This window comes from Ochotona curzoniae, unplaced genomic scaffold, assembly GCF_017591425.1.
Source record: "Ochotona curzoniae isolate NIBS_2020 unplaced genomic scaffold, NIBS_Ocur_1.0 contig_883, whole genome shotgun sequence".
Taxonomy (NCBI): Eukaryota; Metazoa; Chordata; class Mammalia; order Lagomorpha; family Ochotonidae; genus Ochotona; species Ochotona curzoniae.
In genome coordinates, this window is record NW_024466599.1 from 63,426,605 (window position 1) to 63,444,113 (window position 17,509).

Consider the following 17,509-nt stretch of genomic DNA (forward strand, 5'->3'; position numbering starts at 1 on the left):
CAAAAATGGAAATAATAATTTTTTAAAAAGATGTTGGGACTATCTGAAAGAACACTCGAGGAACCGGAGGCAGTGAGTCAGTCACTATTTGAAGTTCCAAGAGTGCAAGCTCCAACTCACTGCTCGTCAGCTGCCGAAGGCGGTGGGCGCGGCAGCCACACCTGTCCTGTTTACAAGGCCACCCCCAGGCCCGCCGTCGCGGTGACGTCATCACGACGGGCGGTGGCGCAGGCGCAGCGCGTGGCGCCGGGACGCTGCGTGGCTTCCTGCAAGTGAGGCTCTTGTTTTTGGCAGCGAGGGCACGGCTCTGGCGGCCCTAGTTCGCTTGATGTGGGGTGGGCGGCATCTCGAGGCCCACATGAGCCAGGGACGTCATGCCCGCGGTTGTCGGGACCTGGGACAGAACCCTTCCGGACGTTCCTCAGGCAAGAAGAAGGGTAAAAACAGCATTCCGGAAAGGTATGTGTAGCCCAGCTCCTAGCTTCTGGCCCTTGTCTTGTGCTTGGTGCCTCCGTCCTTGCTTGGGAGCAGTGACCCTCCCGCACGCCTGCCATCTCCCCGAGCTTGAAGGTGAGGTGTCCTGTGATTTCTCCTTCATGTTAGCTGGCGCCGAGGTTTGCCTGGCAGGAACCCCGCACCCCTGCTGCGCCGTGACAACGGTCTTGTTTCCGGGAGTCACGGAGGGCGTGCTGTTGCTTTCTGAAGTTCTTGCTTGAGAGAGCTGCCTCTGAACGTTCAAATGGCTCGGGTTGAGATCTTGCTCGTTGTGCGGGGGACGTGTCAGCCCTCCTGACACGTCCAACTTCCACCTCTTCAGGTCGTGGCTAGCGAAGTCATCTTCATTTTGTTTTCGGAATACTTTTGGAGTCTGCCCACTTCCTTCTAACAGCATGATCATTGGGTCTTTGCCCTGTTGTTTGTGGGTCCTAACTGGTGTCCGTTTGTCTTTCCTGTCAACCCATCCTCACACTCTTTCAAACTTAGAAGTGGAGTATTACTCAAAAACATTGCTTTAAGACTAAAGACAAATTGCTACCCATGGCCTGTAATACACAAATCTGCATGGTCTTTGGTCCTCTGTGCTTCTCTAGTCCCAATCCCTTGCCACTCTTGTCCTTGCTTGACGTGCCTCAGAGAAACTGAACTAACCCTGGCTAATTCTAACTCTTCCCACACAAGTCAGCTCTGTGTTAACATTTCACTGTGACTCCTGGCATTGTTAGGTGCAATTCGTAGCCCCTTTTCTATCAGACTTCCTCCTAAAATATGAGCTGAGATTCCCTACTGCTCTACTTGATGGCATCAGTTGTAGGAAAAACTTAACCCTGTGAAGTTCAAGAATTTAATTAATTAATTAATTATTTTATTTTTTAAGAATTGAATTTAAACTATTCCTGTCAATATATATTCATTAACCGGCAGCTCAGTGTTGTCCCTGGTCTTGGTTTTGTCAGGGATGCACAAGTCCTGACTATGTTTGGTTTTAGTTCACCTTATTTTTTTTGTGTTTTTTTTTTTTTTTCTTTTTAGATATTTGTTCATTTGAAGGATAGTGTGACAGAGATTGATCTTCCATCCACTGGTTCACTTACCGATTACAGTGATGGGGTGGTTTATTCATCAAATGCAGTAGGCTGAATCCAGGAGCTAGATCTCCATCCAGGTCTCCCACATGGGTGATAGGGACTGAAGCACTTGGGCCATCTTCCACTGCCTTCTCAAGTACATTAACAGGAAATTGAGTTGGAAATGGAGTAGCCCCTGGCTCAAACTGACACTTTCGAATGGGATGCCAGCGTTGCGAACTATGGCTATGGCAGACACAGTACTGGCTCCTATGGTGATCTTTCCACTCTGGCGTTGCCTTATATATGTGTTCATGGTGGGAAGATAGGAGGAAGGCAAGTATAGATTTTTACTAACTGGGGTTGAAGAAGTAAAGTTAGAAAATACAAAGTGGAGAACAGAGGGCACATGCCTTATGTGGTGTGATTCTCAAATTCAAGGAACTCTGTCTACAAGGAAGCAAGGCTAAATGGTATGCATTTAGCTAACAAAAATGTTGTTGTAGATGGAATGAGTATCTCCCAGTTGGACAGCGGATGCCTGGGACTCGTTTCATAGCCTTCAAAGTTCCTTTGCAAAAGGTAAGTGCTGCTGTTTGACTATTCTTTCCTACTCCTCAAGCCTCATCCCCTGGTCTCTGAAAATGGATTCACTGAGCAATCAGAGGGTCCCTGCTCAGCCCCTGTCTGAAAGGGCATTGGTAGGAGAGGATAAGCCAGGAACTCTGCAGTTTCCTTTCCTCCCCCAGCCAGAGGTCTTTTCCATATGATACCATCTTTAAAGATGCCTTCTCCCCTGCGTTTTAAGATCTTAATTCAGTGTTGGGATTGTTTCAAATACCAGCAAGGTGGATTAACCAGTTTAGTTCCTGTCCATGCCATGCATTTAGGGAGATGAACTGTTGTTTAAGGTAGTGAAATGTCACATTGATTTTCTCTGTATTTTAAGAAAGTCACTCATGGAAGAAAAAACAAACTACATGCAGTTACTCAAGCACCCCAGAATATGAGTAGGATAAGTACATGCGGTGGCAGAAAGTACCGAGGAATTCAAAGAGAAATGACTCGAGGCAGAGTTAAGTCAAAGAAAGCTTCCTTAAAAGGTTTATGGTTTCAGTTAGCTTCCTACAGCAAGTTATTGATCAAATAGATGAGACAAATAATTCCAAGGAACTGGAGAATTTGTCTGGTTGTAATTAATAAATTAAATTCTTCAAAACTTTTACAATATTATGTGGATGACTCAGTGTCAGAAATTTGTCAGAACTTGCTTGGTATAAATATAACATTTCATAGAAATTTTCGAATTAAGCTATTTTTTCAAAGTTTTATTTCTTTTTAATAAGAAATCAGATTTACAGAGATGAAGAGAGACAGAAAGATCTTCCATTCATTGGTTCACTTCCCAAATGGCCATAGTTGCTGGAGCTGAGCTGATCTGAAACCAAAAGCTAGGAGCTTTCTCATCTCCCACATGGGTGCAGGGTCCCAAGGCTTTGGGCCATTGTATGCTGCTTTTGCAGGCCAAAGCAGAGAGCTGGAAGGAGCAACTGGGACACAAACTGACACCTATATGGGATCCCAGCATGGGCAAGATGAGGATTTAGCCATTAAGCTTCACTCCAGGCCCAAGTTAGGCAATCTTTAAAGCTCATAGAAGATACATAAACATGGGGCCTGGCACAGTGGCTTTGTGGCTAAAGTCCTCGCCTTGAATCCTCCAGGATTTCATATTGGTGCTGGTTTGTGTCTTGGCTGCTCTGCTTCCCTTCTCTTGGGACTCTGCACCAATGTGGTAGACCCAGAAGCAGCTCTTGGTTCCTGGCTTCAGATCAACTCAGCACCGGTTGTTGCAGTCACTTGGGGAGTGAATCAGCGGATGGAAGATCTTTTTCTATGGGTTCTTCTGTCTATAAATCTGCCTTTCTAGTAAAAAGAAAGAAATCTTAAAAAAAAAAAAAAAAGAAGAAGCAGCATGAATTTCCAGCTGAAAATGGAGACCATGGGAGGGAGGACAATCTAACCTTACCGGATGCTAAGCCATATTAAAAGTGTGTAGTTAGAATAAAGGATTTTCAGGGCAGTGAAGCTATTCTATATAAATATCTATTAGTTAAAACCCATAGAATGTGCAACAAAAGGAGTGTACCATATGTATGTGAATTGTGGGTTTGGTTGATTATAGTGTGTCAGTGTCTGTTCAGTGACTGTAACAAGTGAGCCACACAGGTATGAAATGCTTATGGTAGGGAAGAAGCCAGCGTGGAAACTCTGTCCTTTCAGCACAGTTGTGCCTTGAACTCAAAACTACTCAAGTATCTGACGTCTTTTAAACTGTGTTGCTGACACTTAAACAGCCATATCTGTCAATTGAACAAAGTCCAGAAATAAGCCATAAAATAATAGTTAGAAATGGAGTCCATCTTTATGTGTATAGATGGATAGGAAGAATTTATAAGCTATAAATATAGTGGACCTACCACTTAAGGAGGGAGAGATGGTGTTGAATCAGTGTGGTTTGCTTTCTGGAAGTTTGTGATCTGACCGGGAGGTCAACATGATGCATATAAGCATGGGAAAAATCTATGTAGCAGTGAGCTTTTTTCTTTTTTTCTTTTTCCTTCTGGTTATTCTGGAGGAAAGGATCGCAATGTGTGTAGATTCTGCATTCCAGAAAAGTTGAAACTTAAGTTGAAACTTCATTGTGTATTGGCATCCCAAAGCTTGAATGCATGCATGCTATACCAACACACTTGAAGCACACATTTACTCTCTCCTTATTCTCTCTGACAGAGTTTTGAAAAGAAGCTTGCTCCAGAAGAATACTTTTCCCCTTTGGATCTTCTTGACAAGATCCGTGAACAAAATGAAGAGCTTGGGCTGATTATTGATTTAACATATACTCAGCGCTATTATAAGCCAGAGGTATATAGAACCTTTAACTGAAAAGAACTTTCTACATCTTAATGCTAACATACTTATTGGTGCTTCAGTAATTCCTCAGATTTCCTTTTGTGGGTAATGATTTTACAAGGAGAAGAAATGTTCCTTTATATGGCTCTTATTTTGTGTTTTTGGATATGCATAGAGACAGAAGGAGCTCCTATTCACTGGTTCACTCCCCAAATGTCTGTCATGGATAGGTTGAACCCTGGAGGTCGGACCTCAATTCGGATCTCACACATGGGTGGCAGGAACCCAATCACTTGAGCCATCACTGCTGCCTCCTAAGGTTTGTGTTAGCAGGGAATTGGAGTCAGGAGCGGGGTCCTGGAATTGGACCAGGATACTCTGTTCAGGACTTGAGCATCCTAACCAGTTTGTTAGCCTAGGAACTAAATGTTTACTTCATCCTTTCGGAGTGAGATGTGAGTTTTAACTACAATATTTGGCAAAAGGTTGCGTGTGTGTTTAAGAAATCGTGAGGCCAGCACCCTGGTAGAGTATGTTAAACTTCTGCTTGTGGCGTTAGCATCTGGTATGGGCATTAGTTCGAGTTCCAGCTGCTTCACTTCCAGTCCAATTCCCTACTAATGTGTCTGGAAAAGCAGCCACCAAAACTGGCCCAAGTCTTTGAGTTCCTGCACCCATGTGAGAGACCCAGAGGAAGCTCCAGGCTCCTGGCTTCAGATTGGCCCAGCTCCAGCCATCGCAGCCATTTAGAAATGAACCAGCAAATGGAAGATCTCTCTCTTCTTTTCCGTCTGTAAATTTACCTAAGAAATAAAAATAAATAAATCTTTAAAACATAGAAATCATGAGCTTCTTTGTTCTATTTTTTGAAAAATGAAGTGAGCTAAATAAAGTCTGAAGGGGGTGCAGAATGAAATATCTATTACATTTTTACGGATTTAAAATATGTTTTGCGAATTTATTTGAAAAGCAGATAGATGCATCTTTTTGTTCACTCCTCCAGTGCCTGCAATGGCTGAGTCAAGATGAAGCCTGGAACCCAATCCAGATCTCTCACATGGTAGCAGAGACTTAAGCACTTGGAGCACCATCTGTACTTCCAAGGTGCACATTGAGAGCTAGATGGACCTCAATTCCAGGCCCTCCTGAGGGATGCAGGTGTTCCAAGCAGCACAACACCTGCTCCTCTTGAATCCTTTTGGTACAACCTTACTAGTCATAATCATAAATCACCCTTAAAATTATTGATTTATTGATTTATCGGATAGTTCTCCCAGCTGGTTCACTGCCCTCAGTGACTGGGACCAATCTGGGCAGAAGCCAGGTGAGTCACATGAGTGACAAAGACCCAATTATTTGAGCCATCACCACTGTGTCCCAAGGTCTGCATTAGCTGGAAGCTGAAAGCTGGAGCTGGGAATTGAACCCAGGTATTCCTGATTTGGGACTTAAGCGTACTAACTATTGTTTTAACCACTAGGCAAATGCCTATTCCCATCTTTGATCACTGTTCTTGCTATTTGTATTAAGAACAAGCAAAAATGTTCCAGGCTTCCAATGTGAAGTCAGTGAGTTTTACAAGAAGCTCTGATTGTTTTCAGGGGACCATCGGAGTGCTAGAGGGGCTTGTCTCTACTAGGCTGATGTCATTTTTAGCTTTTTTTGAACACAGCTAGGAAATATTCTTTAATATACATCATGAATTCTTATTGATACCTACTATTTAAGTTTAGAACTACCGTATTTTCACTTAACTGCCCATTTTTCTCTTTTGTCTGTTATCTTTTCCCTTTTTTGGAAGATTTATTTTATTTATTTGAGAAGCAATTACAGAGATAGAGGGAGAAATAGAAAGAGAAAGCAACAGCTCTTCCATCTGCTGTTTTACCCCCGGATGGCCACAACAGCCAAGGCTGGGCCAGGCCAAGTTCAGGAGTTTCAGCCCAGTCTTCCCCCGTGTGTCGCAGAACCCAACAACTGGCAAATTTTTCTTCTTTCCCAGGCCAAGCAGGGAACTAAATTGGGAGTTCAGCTGGGATACAAACCAACACCCATATAGAATGCTAGCATCACAGGTGGCAGCATTACGCACTACACCATAATGCCAGCCCCATTTTTTTTCAAAGATTTATTTATTTTTGTTGGAAACAGATATACAGAGAGAAGGAGACACTCTTCCATACCCATTCACTCCCCAAGTGGTCACAGTAGCTGGAGCTGAACCCATCCAAAGCCTAGAGCCAGGAGCCTCCTCCAGGTCTACCATAGAGGTGCAGGGTCCCAAGGCCTTGGGTCATCCTTAACTGCTTCCCCAAGCCACAAGCAGGAAGCTGGATGTGAAGTGGAGCGGCTGGAACACGAACTGCCAACCATATGGGATCCTGGTACATGCAAGGCCAAGATTTAGCCACTAGGCTATTGCACCCAGCCTGGCAGCCCTATTTTTAAAGATGTATTTATTTTTTATTTAAAAGGTGGAATAGCAGGGAGATAATCGCCTATCTGCTGATTTACTTCCCAGTGGCAACAACAATCAGGTCTGGGCCAGGCCAAATCGGCTTTGAGCCAGTTTGAGTCTCCCCTGTTGGTGGTAGGAGCCCACATATTGGGCCATCTTCTACTGCTTTGCCAGGTACATTAGCAGGGAGTTGAACAACTGTGACTTGACTTGAACCAGCATTTCAGTTTTGGGTGCTGGCATTCTGGGTGGAGATTAACCAACTGTGCCACAATACTTTGTCTTTAACTGTTTCCTTCCGTCCCAGGAATACCAGTCCTTAACAGTAACTGAAGTTTTTTTTGCTTCACAATTCATATGCAAATCCTCCTGATTCTCTTCCGTTGAGCTTCAGTCACAGCTGCTTTATGAAGGCACTGGCACTGGGAATTTAAGGTCTTAGAGCTGTTTTATAGTTTTAAGTTGCATAATCTTTTAAGTTTTTTTTTCTGATTTCCTTAAGCTTTAATTTTTCCCCCGCAAATTAAATAATGTACATTTTTAAATGGTTTTACTTTATAGGACTTGCCAGAAACTATTTCTTACTTAAAAATTTCTACAGTTGGGCATCAGGTGCCTGATGATAAAACTGTTGTTAAATTCAAACGTGCTGTTAATGGATTTGTGAAAGAAAATAAAGACAATGGTGAGTTTTCCTCTTTTTTCTTATGTGGACTTTGTTATCCATTTTGAATGGGGTTAGAGATTTTAGATATTACTAATAGCCCTGACATTTGTCCTGTTAGAGTCGATAATGTTAAGGTGGCAATGTTAGGGTGCTGTCATTGTGGCTTAGCAGGTGGAGCCTCTTAGAAGGCTGACATCTCAAAGCGCAGTGCCAGTTTGAGTCCTGGCTGCTCTGCTTCTGATCAGCTCCCTGCTAGTGCAGCTGGGAAGGCAGTGGAGGATGGCCCAAGGACCTAGGCCCAGTACATCCACATGGGAGATCTGGATGGAGTTCTGATCCTGGCTTTAGCCTGGTCCATACCTGGTTATGGGGAGCCATTTGGGGAATAAATCAACAAATGGGAGATCTCTCTCTTTGTCTCTCTTTTTCTGTGCCTTTCAGATAAACAAATGAATAAATATTTCTGAAAGTGAAAGGGTCAGATTGTCCCAATAGGATAAAATGTTTTTCAGTTTGGTCACAAAAAAAAAAAATGTTACTTTGGAAAGTAATTTCAGTGGGAAATAATTTACTCTGGCCTCACGGGCATCTTTAAAAAAAAAAAATAGGGTCTGGCTCGATAGCCTAGTAGCTAGATCCTTGCCTTGTATCCACCGGGATCCCACTTGGGCGCCAGCTTGTATTCTGGCTGCTCCCCTTCTCTTCCAGCTCCCTGCTTGTGGTCTGGGATAGTGGTAGAGGACAGACTAAGCCTTGGGACCCTGCACCCATGTGGGAGACCCAAAAGAAGCTCCTGGCTCCTGGCTTCGGATCGGCATAGCTCTGACTGTTGCTCTCACTTAGGGAGTGAACCAGCAGATGGAAGAGTTTTCTTTCTGCCTCCTGTTTTCTCTATAAATCTAACTTTCCAGTTAAAAACAAATAAATCTTTAAAATCTTTTCTTTTTAAATTGGAAATGTTTAATAGAAGTATTTTTCATGCTTATAAAGAGTTGAGAGAATAGTTAAAGAAGAGAAAAATCTCAGGGTTTTAGAGCTACATGAAAGAAACAAAAGACAAAGTGTTAGAGAAAGGCAGATGCCTCGGAGTGAGAAGTGCGTCTTGGCCCTCTTTTCTGAAGGAGGCCCTGCTGGCTTCCCATCCTAGAGTGCAGGTGAGGAAGGGCACCCCCATCTCTTGGTCTTCTTCAGAAAGAACTCATAGTCTTTTTTTTCTTGTTCCTGCTTTATGACCTGCCTTACTCTGTTGAAAATATCTATTTCTTAAAGTTTTTGCATTTTAAGGATCTGGTCGCTTTTTCCTGGTATATACCCATAAAATATGACATGGTATTTTTTTTGTATTTTAAGTCTGAAAAAGCTGTTGCCTTCTGCTAAAGCTGCTGACTGATAAACCCTAAGGCAAGGCTTTCATTTGCCTTCTTTCTAACCTTGAGTTTATATTTTACTAAGGAAATCTAACAGAACTCTAGAACTCTGGAGTAGGAGGAGGGAAGGTAGGGGATAGGAAGTGAGAGACAGAGGGGCTAAAGGCATATTTCAAACTATACCCTGATCATGTAAGATGATACTCATTCTTAATCCCCTAAAGTCCTGCTCCCAGGTCTTCGCTGCTTTTCACCTTTAAAACTTGAGAGCCTCAGCTTTTCCTGTGACAGCCATGGCATCTCAGTGTCATAAGCTATAATCACAGAAATAAATACTGCCTCCTCAGATGTGAGGAAATATCTCCCAGGCTGTTCCCTGCTGGCACGCTCTCCTGCCTTTTTCAGTGTTTCATCTGATTTCCTGGGCAGCTCCCCCTGATTGCATAGGAACACGGTTCTGAATGTTAGACTCTTGCATGTGGCACTGAGCAAAGACAGCCAGCCAGGTGACTTCTGTGGCTTTTTTCCTCCTGAATCACACTGATGCGTCTATGTCTTGCAGCATTCCCTCCTTCAGCTGTCTCGGGGCCTTGTCTAGGATCCGTTTCAGCTTCATCTGTCATAAGCGCTTCCCAAAGGTGCCAAGCTACCTGATACAGAGCAGGGCACCACACTGTCCCCTCCCTGGGTCTGATTGAAACTCAGAATAAAAATAGATTTAGTGAACACTAGGAACTCTTAGGTTTACTGATAAGACAAGGAGGATACACAGGTGAATGACAGTCTCTATCCTTTAGAAACACAGTCACCAAGGAAGGTAAGCACGCATGTCCTTTTATTTATTTATTTTTTAAGATTTATTTATTTTTATCGGAAAGGCGAATATACAGAGGAGGAGAGACAGAGAGGAAGATCTTCTGTCCAATGATTCACCCCCAAGTGTCCACAATGGCTGGAGCTGAGCCAATCCAAAGCCAGGAGCCAGGAACTTCTTTCCAGGTCTCCCACAGGGTACAGGGTCCCAAGGCTTTGGGCCGCCCTCGACTGCTTTCCCAAACTACCAGCAGAAAGCTGGATGGGAAGTGGAGCTGCCGGGATTAGAACCGGCACCCATGTGGGATCCTGGTTTGTTCAAGGTGAGGACTTTAGCTGCCAGGCCACTGTGCTGGATCCTCTTTTTTTTTTTTTTTAATGATAGACTGAGAAATACCGTTGCTTAATTGGGAAAAAAAAATTGGACCTGGTTTCACTCTTCATGATCTTTGCCTGCCAGTGGCTTAGGATTATGCCTTTCCATTTTAAAATGTAAATGGTGCTGTTCCTTGAGTGGCTTGTTTGGTGGGACCAAATGGAAGCCTGTTGGGAACCTGAGAGAACTATACAACCGATCTCTCCCTCCTTGGAGCATGAAAAGTGAAAGCATTCCATTTATTTTATTCAAAATAAAATTTGTTCTTCCCAGAGCCTGCTGTTTTTATTTCCTTCTGCTACAATTAAATCAGTTACTGGTGGGCATTCTATATTAAGGCAGGTAGTTTATCTCAATGTAATTTTATAGCTCTTAGTATCTGACCAGACCTTTTTAAATTTACCTCATTCAAAAACAACAAATAATAAGGAAAAAAAAATAGATTTACCTCATTCAGTCTAACTGAGGATATGTAAAAATTCCAAAGACAATGAATTTCAGCTTTTATTTTTTTGTTTGTTTGTTTTTGTTTTTTAAATTTACTTACATGAAAAACAGAAACGAGAGAGCAATCAATCACCCAAACGGTGCAAAAGTCATTGCTGGGCCAGGCTGAAGCCAGGATTCTAGAACTCCATGCTGATCTCCCACGTCAGTGGCAGGGGCTCAGATGCTTGGATGCTTGGATCGTCTTCCACTGCTTTCCCAGATGCCAAGAGCTCGGACGGCAGTGGAGCAGCCAGGACTTGAGCTGATGCTGGTGCTCTGATGCTGCCGTTACAGATGGTATCTTATCGTGCCCTTGACTTTCTCATAAATGATTTTCTCAGATATTAATTTTGGCATCTTACAAAATCAAATTCTTGTCCATTTTCAAGGAAATTTTACTGTTACAATAACTTTAAATATCACTCTTTAGGAAGCAGTGTAACTTGTTTTTAGTGTCTGCTTGCATCACTTATCTCTGTATTTTTGATTTTGTAGACAAGCTTATCGGTGTCCACTGTACTCACGGCTTAAACAGGACTGGCTACCTCATCTGCAGGTGAGTTGGCAACCCAGTATAGAGCATGTTTGTTTTTGTCATTTTACAGGGGTAATGTAAACTTGTTGCAAAAATGCAGTTAGTACAGGAATAAATCTAGTAGAAGCAGCCTAGTTTCTCACCAGAGGTTATCACTGTTAATAATTTATTACATATCTTTTCAGACTTTGATAACACATACAAGCATATATATGTAATTTAATAGTAATTGTAGTTTAGCAAATATTAATGTCTTATACAGAATGGTGGGAATATATCACTGTAAATAATCTGAGACTTTTGTTTTAAAGGCTGCGTTGTTCCTTTGCATATTGTAGGCATGTAATCCAGATATTTTTCAAATTATGAAATACTGATGTAGCAAACATTCCTTTTGGAACATCTTTAAATACATATATCACTATCCCAGAGGTGACTTCACTCAAAGTGAGATTTCTGTTTCAGAGTTCATGTTCTTTAAATGTCGCTGCCCTGTACCTATCCATTCAGGAATTAGCATCTCTACGTACAGGTGCTGTGTTGAATGCTCGCAGAGACTTGACCCATCCTTTATGAGTCCTAGCAGTCTATAGAGGAACCTCACAGATGTATATGGAGTCGCAACTGATAAATGTTGAGGGAATAGACATGGTGCTATGAGAAGATAGAACAGGATCTGACCTCATCATTTGGAGTCAGAGGTTCCTGTGGGCAGTCCAAGCAGGTATCTGAGGGGATGACTACCAGTAACCAGGCCAACCACCCTGTGGAAAAAACTCTGTCCTTAGACAGCAAAGACGGAATAACAGGAAAACATTCTGTGTTGGAGAGATTGTGCCATGTGGTGGCTACAGGGTTACAGTGGAGTTGGAAGGATAGATAGGAGATGGATAGATCGTGCAGGGCTTGTGTCCTACAGTCGTGTTCTTTATCTGGAAAGCCATAGGAACCAAAAGAAAAAAAAATTTGGGGGGGGGGGGTGCTGGGGATAAGTGTGTAGAACACAATCAAATTTGTAATTAACATTTTGCTGTTGAATGAAAAATATGCCACAGAGGGAAAACGGTAGAAGCAAGTAGACAAGTTTGGAGACTCTTTTAGGAATCAGGAATAATTGCAACTTATCAGGCTGTGGTGGTTATTCTGATCAAGACACTGATGTATTTGAGAGATATTATATACTGTTATTTTCAGGAGCTGGTAGTATACTAAAGAGGAGAACAAGAAACAGAAGGCTAACAACAGTCATGATTCTTAAGTTTCTGGTCCATGTGGTTGGTTATGTAATATTTTTAAAACATAATATTGATATTTTCCCAAAATTGTCTTCTTTTTGGTTCCTGATAAAACCATATTAGGGAAATCTACAGCATTACTGTACAAAGCATTTAAATCAGAAATGTTACTGCTCGCAGTGCTGGCATCCTATATGTCTCTGTGTGAGTCCAAGCTGCTGCACCTCAGATCCAGCCCCCTGCCTGTGGCCTGGGAGAGCAGCAGGTGATGGCCCATGTATTTGGGCCCCTGTCACCCATATGGAAAACCAAGATGGAGTTCGGGCTCCTGCTTCAGCCTGACCAAGCCCTGGCTGTTACGGCCATTTGTGGAGTGAACCAGTGTATAGCAGATCAAGCTCTCTCAGTTTCCCCCTCTCTCTGTAACTTCACCTTTCTGATCAATAAAAATTACTAATTATTTTTAAAAATGGCCATTAGCTTTTATCAAACCCTTTTAACATTTGCCAGTTTCATTTTATATTTTATTAAGTAAGTACTTGAATAAAAGTAATTATATTAATAGATTTTTCCAGAGTTGGATCATTTTTAAGTCTTTATAGTTATGGCTATCGATTATTGGATTAGGTGTACTGGTATTTTTTAAGATGTTTTGCATCTCCATTTATAGGTGAAATTGGACCTTTTTGAAAAAATAATTTAATTTTTTTGTATATATAAGTAACCCAAACTATGTTTTTTGTTAGATATTTGATTGATGTACAAGGCATGAGGCCAGATGATGCAATTGAATGTAAGTATGAGGGTTGTCGCTATTTTTCCCATTTTATAAATTAAAGCTAGAGATGTTAGATGAATTTATCAAATTAAGAAAGTTTGTAATGTATTGTTTTCTGCTGTAAGATTATTTATAAAGCCTATAAAGAAATATGTATAAGTAGTCAGATGTGGTCAGAATAATTAGTTAATGAATCTCAGCTTTGATTTGCTTTTTCTGAGAAAGATTTGGTTTTTATACATTTATTTTTAACAGTCCATTCACTCCCCAGTGTTCAATAGGTGTCGGGGACATTGTTTAGAAAGGCAGAATTACATTGAAGATTTGCAGCATGGCCCTATTAGAAAGTAAGTCTTTGCTTGTTTGTATGACTGTGTGATGTTTGTGGTTAAGGAGAACTCTTTCTACATGTTAATTGCATGTATGCATTCTTTTAACAGCTTGTTACTTACTGGGGGGAACCTAAACAAACAGGAATGTGGGAAGGAAAGGTTTATCATTTCTCTAGATGAAAAGAAAGTCACTGAATTGGCTACTATGTTTGGAAACTGGTGATATTATGTGTAAATACTTTCTTTAAGGGGTCAAAATTCTAGAGTATCCAGACCAAGTGGTTTTGAAGGTTCAACACATCTCATGGACCCAACCCACATCGCTAATAAGGCTGTTCACCAAGGTCATCGACATAACCAGCATTGGAGACGTGGCGACATGGCGCATTCTCAACACGTCCGTAACCACACCTCAGACTTCAAGCATCCAGTCAGGTATCTCTGCCTTCCCTTCTGCAGCTGAAGAAGTCAGTACTATAAAATTGTGAAAATGCATCATAATGATGATGAGAAAGTAAACTTTCCTTGCCAGTCACTGTAAGTCAGGAGGTTGCATCCTGTGCTGTGTTTTGGAAACTTGAGAACATGGTAGGGTATGTGTAGGGAAAGGAACTTAGACATTTTCAATTAATTTGGTAATTTAAACCAAGAGTTTGATATGGCCTACACAAAGGATCTTCCATTCTTAGGCAACGTTATTATGGTATAGGTTGTATGCGTACCAAGAAAAATCATAAAGAATCTCCAGTAGATAAATATGCAAAGAATTTGGATAGATAAATCACAAAAATAATTCATTTGGTAAGTATGGCTGATAAATGCCACCAAAGGCCGTCTGCAGGTAGAAGAACCAAGGTGCTGCTAGTGTGGTCCAGTGCAAATCTGGAAACCTCAGAATCTGGAAAGCTGGTCCCTTCTGTCTGACCTGAGAGCCCCGAGGCAGTGAGGCTGGGGCTGCTGTGGAGCTGCTAGGTCACCTCCCAGAATCCACAGAGCAGGGAACCAGAGTAGCAGAAGATGGGTACCATTTGAGAGTAAATGTGCCTTTCCTGTGCCAGGATTTTCGTTGTTTTGGTTGTTTTGGTTGTGTTTTGCAGCTGATTAGATGGTACCTGCCCACACCAAGGGTAGGCAGAAACACACCCAGGGCTAGTGCTAGTGCTTCATTATCCACATGGGTATCTTTTTTTTAAAAGATTTATTTTTATTATTTTTTTTATTGGAAAGGCGGATATACAGAGAGAAGAGAGAGAGAGGAAGATCTTCTGTCCGATGATTCACTCCCCAAACGGCCACAACAGCTAGAGCTGAGCCAATCTGAAGCCAGGAGCCTCTTCCGAGTCGCCCATGTGGGTGCAGGGCTCCAAAGCTTTGGGCCATCCTCTACTGCTTTCCCAGGCCACAGGCAGGGAGCTGGATGGGAAGCGGGGCTGCCAGAATTAGAACCAGCACCCATATGGGATCCCAGTGCATGCAAAGCGAGGACCTTAACTACTAGGCCATCATGCTGGACCCTAAAAAGATTTATTTTTTAGGCCCTGGTGCAGTACCCTAGCAACTAAAGTGGGAGACCCAGAAGAGCCTCCTGGCTCCTGACTTTGTATCAGTACAGCTCCAGCCGTTGTGGCTGCTTGTGCAGTGAATCAGCAGATGGAAGATCTTCCTCTTGGTCTCTGATCCTCTATGTATATCTGACTTGCCAATACAAAAAAACTTAAAAAAAAAAGAAAATTTATTTTTAATAAATATCTTTCCCCTCCCTTCAGATACAAAAAGGAAAAAAAAAATTGTGGAAACAATGGTCTTGCCCACTTTCCTCTAGCCCTGACCCTTCACACCCTAATCAAATATGTAAAAATTATCAAAAACAAAATTTATACAATTTTTTAAAAGGTTATTTATTTGTTATTTAAAAGATTAACATGGGTATGCTTTTAGTTTATAGAGAAAGGTGGAAGGACCCCAGGTAGCTCTGTCTGCCAGAACAGTCTAACAATATATTTGGGAGCTGGCACAGTGGTTCAGCTGTCTAATCTTCTACTACCAGTTCATGTTTCAGCTGCTCCAGTTCCCCTCTAATTCCCTGCTTGTGGCCTGGGAGGGCAGTGGTAGATGGACCGAAGCCTTGGGAACCTGTACCCATTTGGAAGACCTGGAAGAACCTCCTGGCTTCTGGCTTTGGATGTGATCATCTCTGGCCATTGCAGCCATTAGAGCAGTAAACCAGCAGATGGAAGATCTCTCCTTCCTTCTGTAAATCTGCCTTTCCGATGAAAATAAATATTTTTTAACAAATTTTAATATGTGGTCCAAATACCTTCCTAACATCTGGTCAGAAGGGAAGGTGTTCTATTATGCTTGTAAAATAGGGAAGAGTAGAAAGATTAAATAATTTATCTGCTAAGGTTACAGAGGTAGGAAATAGTAGAAGCAAGTATCTGTATGTATTATTTTTACAAAGTTATTTATGTGTAATACTCATTCTGATAATACTTTTTGTTATTTTTTGTTTGGTTTAAGGAAATTTTCACAATGTCAGGTTTACCAGAGAAGCCACCTGCCTCCTCCTGGTCCCCCTGAAGAGGACTATTTCCAGAAGAGATACACTTGGAAAGTGAAGTCAGATGGCGGTAGGGAAACACACAGCAGAAGGTGGCATTCAGACCCGAACCACACAGTGTCCTACCCGGCCTGCTGGGGATGGGCCGAGTGACAGACTTGCTGGGAAGCCTCTTGCAGACCACAGCTGGACCGCTGTGAGTTCAAGGGACTCTGAATTAAATGACCTCAAACAAGGGTTTTTAAATCTATTTTATCATTCCCTTATGTGTTCAAGCTCAAAGAATTATAATTACCTCTTTGCAGATATATTTGCCATAATTTCACCAGTACAGGAAAAGAGTGTGTCATTCTAGTCTTAAATTTTTCTAAAAACGAAATTTTGGAACTATAAAATACTAATAACTTCCCTTACAAATTATTTTTTTAAATTATATCTGACTTTTGTATGTATTTTCTTTTGATTAAATATGATGTGAGCGTGTATGGGAATGCACAGAAAATTTTAAGTGTTATTATGTGCTACTATTGACCTAGACATTTTTTTTCTTGAATTTTTGATTTCAAATTTTCTATTAAAATCTACCAAGAGGAAACTTTCTTTTAGAATCTAATCACTGTCTGTAATTAAGGCCTTTTGGGGATTAGCTACTTCTTGGATAGTTGATTGTGAAGTAGGGCCCAACTTTAGTTTGCTGTATGTGCCAGACATATCAGATGGATAAAATTTTAGAGATTATCAATGGAGCAAGAGAGGCAGGTGGTTTATTAAGTTGTAAAGGATAATTTACCTGACAGGATAATTTTCTTCAACAGGGTAGAACTATCTAGAAAACTTGAACACTTAATGCGTTAGAAAGATTGCTTTGTGCAAAGAAGATATGAAAAGACTTAGATCTGGGATTATAGATCTGGGATCACTCAGTTGATGTTTCTGCTTGCTGTTTAATTAACTCCCTGGTTCTTTGTCCATTTGCCTCTCACAGAAAGTGTAGGTTTGCCTTATTTTGTAGGTTGTCTTTTCTGGTATACCTCTGGAAAACAGTTGGATCATGCAGCAAGTTGTTTATTAACTTTCATGCAGACAAAGGGACAAACTTTTGGTTCCTGACACAAGTGTTTGGTCATCATGGCATACAATAAACCTATGTAAATATTTGATAAAATACTTGGACAATTTACCTGCATTCTGTGGGGTTTTTCTGTGGGGAGAGGGATAGGTGGAATATTTTAAGATTGATAATTGTACTTGAGAAAATTATATATGGAGAGAGAGACTCAGAGAAAAGGGTCTTCCACTTGCTGGTTCACTCCCCAAATGGTAGCAATGTTGAGAGCCGAGCTGATCCAAAGCTAAAAGCCAGGTGTTTCTTCCAGGTCTTCCATGTGGGTGCAGTGGCCCAAAACCTGGGCCATTATAAG

The 17,509-nt window shown here is 41.6% G+C and overlaps 1 protein-coding gene across 1 annotated transcript; it reads left to right on the forward strand.

Moving 5' to 3' along the window:
* The first annotated feature begins 262 nt into the window (after window positions 1-262).
* Window positions 263-17,255, forward strand: DUSP11 (dual specificity phosphatase 11). The gene is made up of 9 exons (XM_040993691.1): window positions 263-459; window positions 2,072-2,147; window positions 4,359-4,490; window positions 7,498-7,621; window positions 11,144-11,204; window positions 13,165-13,211; window positions 13,468-13,543; window positions 13,778-13,963; window positions 16,049-17,255. Exons 1-9 carry the CDS (start codon window positions 329-331, stop codon window positions 16,239-16,241), a joined length of 1,026 nt encoding a protein of 341 aa, XP_040849625.1. The 5' UTR covers window positions 263-328; the 3' UTR covers window positions 16,242-17,255.
* The last annotated feature ends 254 nt before the right edge of the window (window positions 17,256-17,509 follow it).